We start from the raw sequence: 16,722 nt of genomic DNA, 5'->3' as shown, positions 1-16,722 counted from the left end.
ACTAGCGCTACAAACATTCATATGTGAAAAACTTTTGTCGTTGAGGGGCACGCCTGTGGGGACTAACCAACCACTATAACGTTAAGCCTCGAAATTGTTTAGCGAGAACGTTCGGCAAAACGCTCTTCTTTCTACCGTTAGGTGGCAGCACAATATTTAATTACCGCGCATTTTTCACTGTTTGAGGTCAGACAAGCCAGAAATGAGCTTTGACTTCATATAAATGTTCTTTTATTTGCGAACTATGCAACTAACTTTATTGACCTTAAAATGTGCATGTGAATACACAACTTACGTAACTATTTATGTGTTTCTGATCAATGTCCTTACCTCACAAATGTGGTTGTTTTGCAGCGCCGTCTGCTTTGACTAACTTGCTTCGCATCTCGCACCAGAGTCAAAATGACCACTAGCGACGGGGTGCGGTGTTTTCTGAGCTGGTTCTGTAGGTGTGGTCGCGTGAGAAATGTTTACACGCATGCGCAGCTGATCTGAAATCTGACATGGCGGATGATCCGCAGCTCGCCAGCCCGAAAAGAAATACCTCTGGTGAGTCATGATTTTCGTATGAGATTCCAAAACGGCATCATCAAGCAGCCAGTATTCATGAGTGCCAAAAGTGCAGCACGTTCTACGCGCATGTCTTCTTGTGCATTACCGAAGGCGGGCATCTTATGTTAACCCTAAAGAAATCTGCGATGGTATTTCATTCACTGCGTCGAATGATCCGCTTCTTAGATCGTGCCGGTACTCATCTTTAATTTGTCTTCAGAGAGACTCTGGAAAATGTTGATGGCGCTATCTTTCCTTGTCGGCTTGCAGCTCTGTCCCTCTGCAAGCAAATTCGTGGCATGCGGTTCTCGTTGGCTGACGCCAATATGAAATGATCCTGACGAGCAATGCATGTGACAGCGCCTAGACTGCTGTAGTCATCGCGGGCTCTAACTGGCGACATCATGACATATGATTATGTCGAGAAGCGCAGTCTGAAGCGTCTTCCCTCTTACTGCTGTTTTGCTAGCTACGTTTCTACTCCGAACTGAAAATGCCGGTCCAGCACTGCTCTGACCTGCTCCGGGATGCGCATACGTCGTCCTCGGCCTCGCACACCTTGATCGCCAAAAGTAGCCAAATGGTGTGCGCCAACACCGCTTCTTTTTCAGCTGGTGTGCATAGTTTATGACGGTGCGAACATTTTCCCGCAGCTTTCGTCATGGGCTTGAGATGCAACACCCGCCAGTGCTTTGTATCGTAGACTGCTTTCTGGCCCTAGCGTTTCTCCCTTACTTCAACTGCTATTATTTGCCCTTGGCATGTAGCTAGACGAAGCCCTGTGTTTCGCGGCCACGCATAATATTGCCTAAATGGCCGTCGTTGCTTTGCCGTCTGTCTGAGAGGAAACACGGACGTCCTGTTTATGCACCGCGATTGTGGCGTCATTAACTATGCTGGTGCAGACACTAATTAAACTTTCTTGCCCGCTTTGTCACAGCTTTATTTTCTTTCTTTTTTAATTTCCGACGCGCCTCCTTTTTCTCGACCGGCATGGGCGAGTTGGTTTCGGGATTTAGTTGCCTCGAACGTCGGTTGCGATTGTCAGCAGAGGTTTTATTTCCTGCTGGACGGATCCTGTTCAAGCCGCTGTTTATATTTTACTTAGAATTGTCGACAGTTTTTCTCGTGTGTCACTTGCATACACACTCGCGTCACACCGATTAGTTCTGTCCATTGAAAATTTAGCTTCACCGCATTTTTTGCGTCTTCAGAATCATGTAACGCGTACTTCTGCAGAACGTATGTGAAACCGCTACATGCCGGCGTACCTACAGAGATGGCTCACTCCCAGGCTTTCCTGCCAAACACCTATTAGCACAGGTCCAATCAAAAAGTGGCAAGAAGTATGTAATGCGTTTAAATATCGTTATTTTCATCGCTACTTTGTTGCTTTTGAGGCACTATCACGCTGCGCTTGAAGGGGATATGGCTTTTGATGAGTAAAGAGAATGATTCACTGATGCGTTGCTGGCGTCAATACCGAGATAATTGTGCGCATGGTGATGTGCGAGTGAGATGTCATTAAGAACTAGACGCGGTGGTGCCAACGTTGAATGTGTGCGAACAGTGTCTGGCTGCATAATATTACCACTTGGTAAGTCGGTCTGCATGAATATGTTGTATTCAAGGCGCTATTTAGTTTATTAGTCTTCAGAGACCGTGTCTTGTGCGGCGCCGCTATTTTGCTACTTTCGCCCGGGACCTCGGAGACCATGCGTGCCGAGGCTGGTCTGTGCCGGCGTCGTGAAATGTCAAGGTTCAAGTTAAGGGATCGCCGGCCGAGTCCGCAGGAAGGCACGCCCAACGCAAACCTCTCTACCAAGTAGGTTCCCTTAGCCAGTACGTGCGACTTCTTTTAGTGAGTCACGGAATATATCTGCGAGCAGCTTCGGCAGCGCTGATAGTTCTCCACGCGAGACAAGATATCCTCGCTCACCCCCGACTCTCCGTGGGCGCTCAATATATCGCAACCCCGCAGCAGTGGATGTAGTGTGTGTTCGCGTGCATAACAAGTACCAGAGCACAGAATGCTTCGGGAAGGCGAGGAGGAAGTTTTTTCGGTTATAGGCACGCGTGCATTTCTTCTTTATTTTTTCCTGTGCGTCGCCTCATGCGCGTTTCTCTCGCTGTCTTTGGTCGTCGCGTGTCGTGCCGGGGCGGAATGCCTCGGGGTCGCCGCCTTTGCTTTGGCCGCCCTACTGGGATGGAGACTTCCGCGGAGACGCTCACCTCGAGGCCATTGTCACGAAGTTTTCCTTTTGTTCGCGTGCGTCTTCTATTCGTTTGACGTTCGGCTGATGCGACTGCGTTAGTGTCTGTGTTGCGAGTGACGGTCGAACAGCTCGCAACAGGATATGAGTGTGTGGTGTTTGTACTTTTGCAGGGAGGTTAATTTGTTTGGGAAGCACGTAAACAAAGCAGCGTTCCCATTTTCTTGTTTCACGTGGTAGGAGTTAACCAGTGCACGCGTCGGATTTGTGCTGCTCTGATGCGCAAACGATAAGGAAAAAAGGCGACCTTGACAAGTGTGGCCGAACAGGCGCGATAATTGCGGCTGACGACATTTCTCTTTTAATTGCTGCAGCAGCGACGTTGTGGGAAGAGGAAGCTGCCATGTAGCGGGTGTGGCTGTATTTTTTTCACCGCTGTTACCTTCTAGTGTAGTCACCATGGTTCATTTAGTTCGCCATTGTGGAGTAAACAATATGTTTTATTATTTATTTTAGTTTTCAGAATGTGTGTTATTCCGTCGTTGAGCTAATTGCGCAATGTCGATGCCCCCTGTACAAACCCTTGTCTGAAACTTCTTGCAAAAGCCGCAGGAACCGTGAATTGTGCATTTGACCATCGTGGTGGCTATTGTAGCGGCGAGACGCACCAGGGAAATTGCGATGCGATGCGCTTGCGAACGCGCGTAATGGAGTCGCCGATTGGACAGAACAGCTTGCATTTCTGCGGTCGTTTGATGTGCTCAGTTTAATGAATCGGGACATTCAACGCGTTTGTATCGTACGGTGTGCGGGACGTTTGCACGGTTGCTTGCGAAATATGTTTCGGAAATAAGGCCTATATCACTCAGTGTCGCGCCGTGTTTGATAATGAAACTCCCAGGCCCACATTTCTTTTTTTCTTCGGTGCACTGGAGGCAGTCGTGTTCTGCTGCTATGTGCGAGGTTGGTAATTCGTTTCCCGGCTAACGTCAGTGTTCACCGCCGCAGCCATTTCTCGTTATATACAACGCGGCAAAGCGGACCTAAATGAAATGGGGAAGAAATGACTGTAAACAAGGCCAGTTCGCCAATGCTTTTGTTCCCAAGGCCGGCGTCAAGTGTCGGCAGCTGCTTCTTTCTGCGACGCCCGATAGGTGTCGCAGGCGAGAAAGGGGTGATCGGAGCGGCACCGAGTCGCTGCACTGCGGGCGGCGCTGTCGGTTCCCGATGACACCTTCAGTTAATTAGCAGAAAGGGACAGACAACCAATTTTCATGGTACCATTTTTTTTAGTTCAATGGAAAGCTTACCGGTCAGAGTGTCTAATCATCAAGTGGTAACGCTGTTATGCTCGACCTGTCAAGTGTGAGAACCATTCAAACGGGCTTTCCCCATGTCAACGTAATTGCCTTCTTCTCCGAAAAACGGCGTCACCCCTTTTTCACTCGAGCTGACACAAAAGTGTAGAAAAAGCAGGACAAACCAAAGGGCAAGCCCCCCCCCCCCCCCCTCCCCGCTTCCACAAGCTGACACAGAGGGGAAGGCGAGGGAAGACAAACCGAAGGGCAAGACGGCTCCACCCCGGTCCACGCGAGCTGACACAAAAGGATGGACGGCGACGGCAGGCTCCACAGGCTCCGGCAGAAGACGGCGACGACCACAGTACCGCAAGGTGTTATTTAAGGCCGTGCTGGCCCCCGTGTTAATCAGAACCGCTCACGACTCAGATGAGAGTCACATCCACGTACCAATGGAGTGCATACAATCCTTTCAACTTTTTTTTTTTTTCATCATCACTATGCCCGGCTTCGTCGTCGTTTCCCTATTCCTGCGGTGAAGACCCACCTCACGTGGTCGAGATTATGTCAACGCGGAAAATGCCGTGGAACATCCTTTATCATACTTTTTCGATGTGCAGTGAGGATGTAGTCGTTCACTGGAAGCATGATGAAAACGGTGATGGTGAGCGCGATAGCGATTATACGTCGGCATTAGTGAGGGGCAGACAAGTGCGGCCGTAGCTATGAGAAAGTACAATTTTGTTTATCAAGTCAATGTTCCTGTGATTGACGTTTTCAGAAGTGTTAAAATATTTCTGCGACAATAGCTACGTGTTTTCCTGGTTTTCGGTCCAACGGCTTTGGTATATTTAACCAGTCGGATCGAAAACGAAGCGCCGCTTTTACCCGTGGTACGCAGTTTAGCGTATTGCCGTCACTTTTAATTTCCGAAGCATAGAATAAAGCGCGAGTGTCTAATTGTATGCCAACTGCAATTTTAAGCAATAATTATGCTGTACTTAATAACAGGTGACTTACGTACAGTAATCTCATAGAATACATCCGAAGTGTCGAGATTTCACTGCCAGGCCTCGCCACTTACTCGTCTTTTCAGACTCTACCGATTTAAAATTCTAATGCCTACTTAAATCGCGAACAGCTTCCTGGATTCTCTCACTATAAGTCATGCTCATGTCATTTCCGTCAACGCCTCACAACACATTTTGGCCAGTTGTCAGTCCCTTTAATTCCTAACGTCATAAGCATGAGTTGCGCTGATCAGCACCAAGTCCGGCGACTGTGTGACATGGAAGCGCTTGTACCCCGGCGCTCTCGCAGTATAGTCTTAGTAAATGTCGCGGGGTACGGGTCGACTACGAGCAAGTAACGCAGTGCGCGCATGTGTGGCGCGTCGTGAATGCGGCTGCACAGCGGCGGCCCAGTGCGCGCGCTGTCGAGATTCTGCTCCTCGACGAAGGTGTGCAGGCGGAAGATCCGGATAAGGCGCGCAGCGAGTGCCGCGGCTCCAGCGATTCCTCGCCCACGTCGGTGAGTTTCACACACGTTCTCTCGGCCATTGTTGGGAGCCTAGTTTGGCCATCGGTTCGGCTGAGAACGTGTTTGCTCGATATACGGTGGAAGCTAAACATTTTGGCATAATTGCCGATCTGAAGGAGATAATTGGGCTTACAAAGCTGACCACGTGAAAGACACTTCCCGTATGACCAGCGTGTTATGGGCAGCCGAGTTTTCCCAGCGCCGTCGAAGGCTACGAGCAGTGGATAGACGAGAGTTTAAAAAACTGGTCAGGAATTCCGCGTAAACGGCGTTGTTCGGTCAAGTTGGGAAATGGCCACGAAGGCACCGAATTCCGCGTGTCGCAGGCACCGGAATACGCTGCCAGTCTGCATCCCGCCTTCGGACGCACGCTGCCGCCGTTCTGCGCAGTGTCCCTCCCCTCTCGCAGCTGCGCGTGACGGGTCGCGCTCGTTGTGGTCGTCCACCACCAGCGAGACGCCGTCCAACGCGCGGTTTCCCCTTGTGTGCGGCCCGGTCGTCTTACCTTGCTCTCACACGATTCGCCGCTTGCGAGGCGATAATCGCGTTTCAATTAGGCTCTTTCATTTTTCTTTTATTGCGAGAGCACTTATATGGACACTCCAAGCGAATTTTTGCCGTCGGTTTCGCCGTGAGATTCCGCATATATTTAGGTATATGTATGCTATATGCCACGCCCTGCTATGTTACATGCGTCATATGCGAGTTATATTGCTACCCCATTCTATCACTAAAGTTACTCATACCAGGTCCTACATTCTTGACAGCATCATATCTCAGAATTTTGAGAATGCAAGCCGACAAACAAATCTCACGAAACAAAACACCGACAGCGCACGCCTCTCATCGTAAGTCATCTCAGGCTCATCAGCGTCCGTCCGTGCCTTTTCCTTGTGTGCACGTCCTTTGTGTTTCGCTGGTACCCCCTTTTTTTTCGAGTTAACGTGCGACAATAACTGAGCTCTCACATTGAAATGACGCACGTTCATCGTTGCGGCTGTGCACCACCGGCCCACGACCCGATACGGAAAAGCGGTGGTAAATTCGCCAAGCAAGTCGCTGGCTTTTTTTTTTTTAATAAACACAAACGAATTTTTCCGATTTGTCCATGATTCAATCAGAGGACCCCTAGCACAACAACTCGTTTTTACTCAGTCAGCTTAAGTTGACTTCGATTCATACTGCCACTACAGTTGTGAGTCTCACACTAAGTGTAATTTTCTGAAATATTGCTATCGCATTCATTATTTCGCCCATATATATATATATATATATATATATATATATATATATATATATATATATATATAAACTTCAGAATACCACTTGCGCCGTTCATTTGTTTTATTCGTTACCGCACTTAGGATCCCTGCGCGCTTAAATTCTCTCCACCTGCGTTCTGTCTATCTTCTTGTGGTGGCTCCACAACTTGACGCTCCTACCGTCGACGATTCCGGGGAGTGCATTCATTCCTCCCTCGCCCCGCAGAGGGCCGGCTTCATCACGGTGTGCGATAGGCGCCGAGGCTCGGCTGGTCTCGCCGTGCCTCATCGCCCGGCAAGACGTCGACGCTTGGAGGCTGCTGGCGCCGCGGGTCTCGGTTCTTGGCCGCTCAATGTGCAACTGGCCAGCGAATGCGGAACTGAAAATCCCACTCGGGGAAGCTGCGCCGTACTAACGTGCCCGAGGTTCAGTACGCAGCTGGGCCGGACGCAGGATGATGCGCGAGAGGAATGCTAAAACGCCGGTGGAACAGAATGGCCGTGCCTGTTGTTGGAAACGCAGGTGTCCGACAATGATCCGAAGTGTACGTTGTCCCTCATGGGGAGAAGGGTTGAAATCTGGGCCAGTTGGTACATACTTGAACGAAAAAACCAGTCAAAAACACAAAGGACAAGAGGAGAGGTTCACACCACAACGACTCATGGGCCACGCGTAGGTTTTCTTTTTTTCTGGTGTGCCTTATGACCGGAGATGTTTTCGGACGGCGTGATCAGCTGGAAAACGAAAGTTAGTCGCAGCCAACCCTTGTGACGTAGAACTGAGAGGTTCGTTATCGGAATACACTCGCGGAAGCTTTCGTGGTCAGATGTAGGCCAAATAGTTTCATGATATTCTCCTGCCGGAAATTGCGCTTCTGACTCTTTCCTTGCTAGAGATGTGTTATCGGATTATTGTTGTTGTTTCCGACGCGCAGCGGGTGTGTTCTTATTGCCACCGCCCCCGGCGTCGTTACATGCATACACAGTTGGGATATAGTTATCACAGGCGTTTTGCACATAGTTGGTATCGTTGGAACGATGAACTGCTGTTGCACTAAAGAAGTTCAGAGCCGGAGGAATCGGTCGAGCCGGCCGATTGTTTCATTTTTCTAAACGAGCGTGTCAACAGCTGTGCTTGTAAAAGTAATCGCGTCTTCCTTAGTGGATACGGCCTCCCGACGCCGCCACGGTGTCAACGGACTTCAGCGGCGTCTTATTGCACCGTCTAGTGTGCAGTATGTACTTCACAGTGTGAAAGCGGCGCATGCCTCCGCGTTTCCGAACCGTGCGCGGGTCGCGATTGGTGGCCTTTGCTGTGCGAGAGAGTGTGGAGAGGCTCTATTTTAGGGAGCACGACTCAGCGTCTCGGGGAGGGGGACATAAAGACGAAAGAAAAAAGCAAGAGACGGTCGAGGCGATCGCGAAGCTCGGTACCGTCAGGTACCGCTGTCAGCGGTAGCCATGCGGCGCATTCACAATTTGCACGACAGCCCCGCGTCCGCCAGGAACGCAAGAAGGTGCACGAAGGCGGAGCCGTGGTGCCGGCCGGGAAACAGCAGCTGCGAGGCGTCGGAATGAGAGCGGAGCCCTCTCTTTGGAGAAGGCGGGTCAGGAACAAAGTCGATTGTTTCGTCCTCGCCGCACGGCCGGGCATGGCCTGTGCCGTGTGCCTCCGTCCATGAGCAGCCAGGCTGGCGGTCGGCGCGTGCGGGGAAAGCGGTCGCTTTTCTCGACGCTGCGCTAATCCGCCGATTAAGGTTAGGAAGGCGCACTCCGCCGCGCTAGGGCTCGCCTTGCCTTCGACGGGAAACCGCCTTCCTCCTCGTGGAGAAAGCGTGCGAAGGAATTCCTTCCCCGACTTTAGGCGCCCCTGCGCTAAAGCTTTGCGCAGTTGACAGTGCGCCAGAACACGGAACCTCTATCGAGCGGTGGAAGCAAATTGGGAGGGACGCAATAAACATTCGCGGTGACAATTCCGATCGCTTACCACGGGGCAAAAGTGTCCGAGATGTGGAAATGTCCAAGTGCGCTTGTTTTGTATATGAGTGGAGGTGAGGCGGGAACATTCGTGAGCTGGAGTTGGGCGAAGCTCGGCGCGTAACGTTACTCGGACAGGCGGTGAAGCGTGTGTCGTCGTTTGGAATAGCGCTCTCGCTTTATTCGCACACCTAGCGACCGCTGTCGGCGACGCTGGGGTGGAGCGTTGTAGCGTGACTGTTTTGTCGCTGTTACCCGCTCGTCATGGATGTCTGAATTCCCTCTGTGTGGAAGGACACACCGGCATAGCTATAGAGTGGCCACAACTGCGCTGACCTTTCGTCCGACATGGATGCTCTATGGCGGCAAGTTGAGACGCTGCATCCTAGTAATCACAGACAAGATTTTCTACTCATTTTTCGTCACTGGGTAATCGCGGCTAACGGTAATCACTGAATACCATATATATTACAGTAAAAATAGACAATTAGTTGATGACCTCGAGGTACAAAGGGGCCAAGTAGCCAGTGTTGCCACCTTGGTTGTCAAGAATTCCGCCAAAAAGTGTCCTAAGTAGCCGCTAGAATACGTCTTTTTTTTTTTTAGCAAAGCCGCCAACGTATGTTAAAAAAACCTTCAATAAGGAAAAGTGTAAGTACTAAACAGAGAGAACATTTCTGCAGCCACGACAGTAATCTTAACACATTAGAATTTTAATGAAAGTAAGCGTAAATAATTACAAATGAGAGAACCGCGCTGCTAGCTTGCCTGACTGTCGAATTCGAATGGTGGCTGAACTTATATGTTGAATGTCGGTCCACTGACTAGAAGGAAATGTCACACTCTTGCAGAATTACACAAGATGGTGTAGTCATTTTTTTCTTCACAATTATCTTTCATCTGGGACTGCATCGCTTCTGTAATTTGGCACAGGCAGAGATTCCAAAAGATGACTGCTAGTTCGTCGTCGTCAGTATGTAGGTCATGGCTTGTCACTTGGCAGACCGGATGTTCTGACTGGCTCGCAGCGCCTGTTAGAGTTTAACGGCTCACTCACTATTTCTAGGCATCACGAGTGCGTGCAGCTAAAGCGAAGGATAACACTCTGTGGAAGCTCAGTTAGGTGAAAGATTGGGCCAGTTGGTCTTGCATCAAGGTCACACAGCAGCGCAAACTTAAACATATTGCTACGAGGCGCTGCGAACGATGATGAGAGGACTGACGACGATCGCCGATAGTCGCGCGCACGGGCTCCATCTTGTATGCCGGTCATCTGCCCGTTGTATATATTTTGTAAATATACTGTCAAGCATCTTTTCTCCCCGTAACATTTTGGCAGGGGTTACAAAGAAGCACACACGGGGGGACAAGCGCTATGGCCATGCAATCCTCTGGAAGCTCGTAGTCGAAGCGCCCCCTTTGTGCGTGTGTCATCGCATCGCATCATATTCAACCAAACGGTACCCACTTAGCATAGAGAATTATCATTGCTGTACGCTCACTTTGTTGCACTAACCAGCCGCCCCACCATACAGCTGCGAATTATCCCTCCCCAGGCACACACACAGTATGTTTTTCGGGGGGAGGCCCAACCCAAGGTATCTTTTCTATGCAAATGAGGGTGGGGGGAGTACCTTTACTAGTACAAACGTAAATGATGGGCACCGTTCGCCATAAATACGCCTGAACCCTGAACGGAGAAATGAAATAAGGTGTATCTCACAGGTACGCCTGTGAGATACACCTCTCCTTTACTTGACAAACAAGGAACCACACCAAATGGACTCGCGCAGGAAAAGCACTGCCAGAAGAAGTGCACGAAGAACACTTCCAAGAACAAGTAAACAAGCGAAAGTCTAAAATAAAGATTTCTAGTAGCGTACCTTTAATTATCTCTGGAAAAATTGGAGAAATATATATTTGCCGAACAATCACAGTTCATTTTGATCCCTCATTTGCTGCTCTACCAAGTGCCAAAAGCGACTCGTATTGTTGCTTGGAAAGTCGCGTAACGATGCGTGGCTGCCGGTCCCGTACGACCGCGTAGAGCGCAGGACGCTGCGGTTCTAGACGTACTGCGCCCTGCGGCCGAAGGTTAGAAAAAGATCCACATAAGCACAACAGAGAAGTGGCAACGTCAGGCGGCTCGACTGGTAACTGTAGAAGCGTCATTCAAAACACACGCGTTCTCCCCTTCCAGCGGCGTTTTCTGTACTTTCTTTTTTTGAAGTAAAATATGTTGATGCATAAATATTTTCACAAACAACCGTTACATTTGGGGATTCTCGCTTTTCCTTCCTGTTTGGCTGTTGCTTCGGCTCTCGCGCTTAGTAGATCGCTTAATTTCTCAACTTTTTGCGACTCTTGTTTCCACTTGCCGATTTTGCGCGAGAAGTGCTGTACAATTGGAGAAAAACCAGACGAGGTAACGGGTGACAGATATGTTGCTTATAGGTTTAAGGGTTGTGCAGGGTTTGATGATGGACGCTGTTTCGCGTGGTTTTATTTCCCTCTTTATATCTAACCCATGTCACGGGTATATGCTTCCGAGGATCTGCCAGCGTCGCGGCGAGCCGTCACTCGAGGAAATAATGAAGCAAAAGAAAACGAAACGCAATTGGCGTTTTCTCCGGCCTCAACTCGTCGCACGAGCATACAGACCAGCCGACTACGAACTGAATCCTTTTCCCGGTCCCTAGGTCAGTCTAAACAAAAGGTTGAACTAACGAAGCAACAGCGATGCGCGTTACCGTTGCAATAGATGGTGATAACTGAACGCATCTCGAGTTAATCGCGCGCTTAACCGAATCGACGAGAGAACCGGCCTTCACAACCCAGGAGACGCCGATAACTACCGCCATCCAAAAGGAGTGAAAAAGGCAGCAAAATGTCGACCGCGAAATCACCGTCGAGTTTCGAGATTGATTTGGCTGCGCTTTAGGAATGTGTGTGAGGAGTGGTGGCGTGGGCGAGGAAGGGGGGCGCTTAACTTTGGGGGGGGGGGGGGCTGCCCCCCGCCCTGGGTACGTGCTTGCCCCTCCGTCATGGCTCTTCCTCATCATCAGCCACACGCGACTTGTTTCGCTTGCGTTGGCGCCCACTTTAGATAACACTGTCTTCCGGTTGCGTGCGTGCGTCACGTGACCTACCTCTGGACTTGCTGCTTGTTTGTCTGTGGCGATTGACATGTCGCACCACGATGTATGGAAAACATTCTGCGGTAAATGCGAGAGCAATGCGCTAGCATTATGTCGCACCTCTTTGAGGTCGATTTAAACCGCGTTCACCGCATGGCTAAGTGTTGTTCAGGAGCTTACTCGACAGACGTCCTGCCTCTTCGAGGAACCAAGTCCCACTTTGACCTATTGCACAAAACTTGGTACAGCAAATACGCCGAGGACAAACCAGGGCAACAATGCGGTGGTAATGAGCCCTGCACGGAGACTCGTGTAGTGAGCGGCGCGATAGATCTGCCGTCACATTTGAAGCGAGCGCAGGTCGTCTGGCGTACGCGCCTGGGTTCCGCGGCAGGGAGCCGGCGACGGCGCCGTCCACTGCCTGCCCACAAACCGGTTCTGGCCGTATCAAGAAGATCGCTCGCGAAGATATGCCTGAGAAAAACGTAACGGGAACTACTGCCGCAGAACTCTCCGAAAACATAATGGCACTTGTCTGCGCTCCTGGAAAATTGTAGGCATTAGACGTGTTCGTTATACGCCCGAAACGGGGGTGCCTCTGCGACTGCAGTCTTTCGTTCCGAAGGCGCCCGCTTGCTTTTTTTCGCACGCCATTCACGTTTGCGCGAACTAGTATTAATTCGCAGGGGCGATCGTATTCTGGAACGCACGAACGGCTACCGTCGTGTGCGGTGGCAGCGTTTGTTATTTTTGCAACGAGCGGTTGGTGTCTGGCGTTTCGCGTCGAGGTTGTGGAATGCGGCCTTGCGAAAGGATAGTCAAGTGCGACTTGGTCGACTCGTTCTTTGCCACGTGTGCAGTGGCGTTGCCGTTGTGCAGCCCGGCCATGCGAACGCTGATGGGGCAGTGCTCTGCCGGGGCCGAGGTATCGTGTCGTCCACGCACTTCTCGCCAGTGGTGCGAGCACATTTGCGGTGGGACTTCCATGGTTGCTTGACTGCCGCCATCCGACACAGGATTGAACTGTACAGTGATGGATAGTTTGGCGAGTTGGTTTGGATGAATGCGTAAAACTTGCATACTACAGTAAGGCAGCGTTCTCAAGTTTGAGCGGGCAGATCTGCTTATGGGTAAATGTAGCCACAGCAGTGCGGTATAGCTTCACTATTCTGAAAAAACAGCGCTGGCTATAAAACCACCGGGGCCACACGACGCGTGCGTTGTCCGTCCCCCCCTTGACTGAGCTCGCGGTGCTTCGCCGACGGGCCGGACACTCGCCTGCTAGACACGACGGCCTTGGACGTCCTTGGTGCGAGGCGGAAAGGTGACGCCCCTCCCCGTGAGAGAGAATGCCGGTTTCTATGTGGGGGGCGTGGTCTGCAGAATGGCGCGCGGGCGTGGGGCCTGTTTTCCATTCACGTTCGGTGCCGCACAGTCGTGCGCCACTTTCAGAGGAACCATTTTTCTCCATCGTTGGGTCGCGAGGCCCCGACCGAGTCTCGCTCGGCCGCGCAGCGTCCATTGCGCTTTGATGTAGCTGCTCTGTACGAAATGCCTGTCGCGCTTGTGACAGAAATTGTGTATACTAACGCACATGTTGGAATCGGTGTTAATAAGCGGAGCATTCGTGATGCTATTAAACTAATTGCGATCAGTGCAGTGTTCGTCCTGTGCAACGAGTGATCACACGCAATCTTTGTTTACGCACCGCACAAATCACGAGAAGAAGTGTTCGCACAGAGAAGTACGACATATATCTAAATACATTTAAGGCTTTTGTAGCGCCTCTGTCACAGTGGCACACTGCTATAACGACTCCAGAGTGGCTTAGGCCAAATGTTAGAATTCAAGAAAATTGCGTACGGTTCGCTTTTAAAATAAAATATTCACTTAAAGCCGTGAACGGAACGTGCAGAGGTCGACCGGCTGTGAGAAAAGCGTGGGGGGAAAATTGCGTTCGTAGTGCACTTGCGCCCGCACGTGTGGCAGGAAATGGATTTCGGGCACTTGGTCGCATTTCTCCGTAACGGTCTTTCTTAAGTTCGCTATGTCATTTAGTGATTTCCTTCGTGAATGTTTTGATTATGTAGTGTTCCTCATTTTGTCGCCGTCCTTGCGTCTTCTGCGCCCACTTCATTCCCTACTCCTCGCCGATGTATACTCATTGCCCGGCTGAGCCGCCTCGGTCTTCACTGCTGCTTGCCGATTATCGCCGCGGTAGTTTGCAGAACGCCGCAATGTTTCCATTTGTTGTTCATTTAACCATCTCCATTATGAATGCTTGGAACCTTACACTGCTATGTGAACTTTATTGCAGAAAGCGTGGCCGATGTACTGTCGCGCTCAGTGTGAGCTGCAACGCGAAAGCGTGTGCTCGTGCGTTGTATAGTACACCATGTGGAGTGCGATCACGCACAAGAATGTCGCATAGGGCACCTGAAGTAGTTGGTAAATTCTAAAGCTTCATTTAAAAAATAAATATTATTATTATTTCATCAGAAATAGCGTAAGAGGACGCCGATACAAAAGGTTAGGAATGCCTTACGGGGTCTCGGACCCCTTTACATAATTGCACAACAAATTGGCAATTGACGTTTGGGCAGATGGATTCCGCACATGGGATGAAAATGCAAATACGCGATTTGAAACAGTTTAGAACTGTTCACTTCTAACCATGAAGTATTAACAAAATTCTACGAGAACAACCTTAAGAACGTTACTACACGTTACATATACCAGCTGCTTTCTTGTTTATTTTTTCAGCTGCACCAAAATTTTAAAAAATTGCCTGTGGCAGATAGCACAATTCTAAACCTTGAGTTATGTTGCTCCACGCGGCATCTATTACTTCTACAGGAAATCAAAAGGCTTAATCGAATAATTAACATACACTAACCAGCCTTTTAATTAATTACCTTATGGCACATATTTAAATTTACAAATTGTAACCGGTGAGTTTGCAAAGTACTTGTATCCACTTAGAACAAATATTCAGGACTACACCGGTTTCTAAATGTCAAGTTTTAAAGTGTCCGATGAAATGCACTGGCCTTCCAGTTACTTTTGTGCTTCAATCCATAAAACAACTTAAAAACAAAGTAAGTGGAACAACGGTGCATATGTACCGCAAGTTTGACGGCGCATACCTCGAAACCGGTGCCATCATCATAATTCAAGTCGATATGCCTTGCAGTTTCACTAGCTACAACTTGTAGATTGAAATATGACAATGACAATGATGTTTATTTGCATCAGTACATGACGCGAGGGTCATGCAGAAAAAGCTGCCACATGGACAGCTTGACGAAGCCGCAGGCCCCCGCATTTGCGTTTGCGCGGCGTTAGCAAACACAAAGGGCAGTACATCATTGCTTACAAATGTCCTTTACACAAAATTGAGCATCGCGAACCATGTGAAGCAAATAAAGAAAAAAGATGTGCTCTAACAGGGCATAGTAAGAAACATCTCTAACCAATAAGGATAAAAAAACAATGATAGGCACAACGGTATCACAACTGTTAAATAAACACGAGGATGAGAAAGATATAATCATAACACAAGCTGTAACAATAACATTTCTCGTACAAACTAAACAAAATGAAAAACCAAGAATATAAGCTATACAATGGGACTAGTTGGTTTCGATAAGGAAAAATTTGCGAAAGCCAGGGAAACAATCTAGTGCAGGCAGAAATAACTATACAGAGCTTTAAAAGAGGTATTTTCCAATCCGGTGGTTTCGTTGTGTAATTTATTCAGTAACCTTGGCAGGTTGTTACGAATAGTTTGTTGTCCGTATGTCGTTCTAACGGTTTCTACTTTCCAAAACTCTCTGGATCTTGTCGTATATGTTGTAATGTTGATTTTTAAATTCGCTAGTGTTCTTAGAAAGCAGGCTCCATTTTTTATTTCTTGTTTGTATGCTCTACAGAGTCGACAATCGTATATACTGGCAATTGGCATTACATTGTATCTTATAAAAAATTCACATGTATGAACATATTTTGGAACATTGTCTACGACTTGTAGGATTTTTTTTGCAGTACATAAAGTTTTTCCAAATTTCCCTGTGTGGTGTAGCCCAAACTAAGTGACAGTAGTTTAGACTAGAAAGAAACAGTGTGTTGAAAATCAGCATCATTATTTTTGTAGGCAGTATATGACTGTATATGCTGGTATATGATGGTATATGGTAGTTAGCCTAATTATGCTAATTACCCAGTTAACGATTTTTATTTCTCGCAGAAGTAATGGCCGCTCATCGAGTAGTTCAGCTCAACTGTTGAAATTGTGCTATCTGCCTCAGGCAATTATTAGAAATTTAGTGCAGCCAAAAAAAGAAAAACACCCTATATTACAAAACTAAACAGTAGCCTCATAGATAGGAGGCTATGAATACACATGCGCGCACACACAAACGCACGCCGGAGACAGGCCCAGACAGAGCGAGGTTAATTCATACATATTTCAACATGCTTATTTGTCATAGTCAATTCGGAAGTATGCACAAAGCAATGTTTGTGTACATACAGTTAAGTAGCACTGCACTATGCGACATCATCTTAGGCTGTCTCAGGAAATAAGTAAAAGCAAAAACGAAAATACGCGCACACTCACACGAGAGGTCACGAATGGTGTAAAATTATTGAGGACATTATGCGAGTGAAAAAGGCAACATATATTTCACGCGGTGTCTCGTACATCCAGTTTTGAATGAAAATAAAGAATTAGAGCAATCAAATT

General features: G+C 48.7%; 1 protein-coding gene across 8 annotated transcripts in view; it reads left to right on the top strand.

Annotated features, from left to right (window-relative positions):
- The first annotated feature begins 441 nt into the window (after nucleotides 1–441).
- LOC126521214 (uncharacterized) overlaps nucleotides 442–16,722 on the top strand; it is a 145,635-nt gene continuing 129,354 nt past the window's right edge. For all 8 annotated transcript variants that reach the window (XM_050169837.2, XM_050169833.2, XM_050169835.2 and 5 more), the window contains exon 1: nucleotides 442–549. In XM_050169837.2, coding sequence (XP_050025794.1) covers nucleotides 504–549 — 46 coding nt within the window. In that variant the 5' untranslated portion in view covers nucleotides 442–503. The remainder of the gene's footprint in view (nucleotides 550–16,722) is intronic.

The sequence above is a fragment of the Dermacentor andersoni genome, chromosome 6 (genome assembly GCF_023375885.2).
Source record: "Dermacentor andersoni chromosome 6, qqDerAnde1_hic_scaffold, whole genome shotgun sequence".
NCBI lineage: Eukaryota > Metazoa > Arthropoda > Arachnida > Ixodida > Ixodidae > Dermacentor > Dermacentor andersoni.
This window is presented reverse-complemented; position numbering and strand designations above follow the sequence as displayed.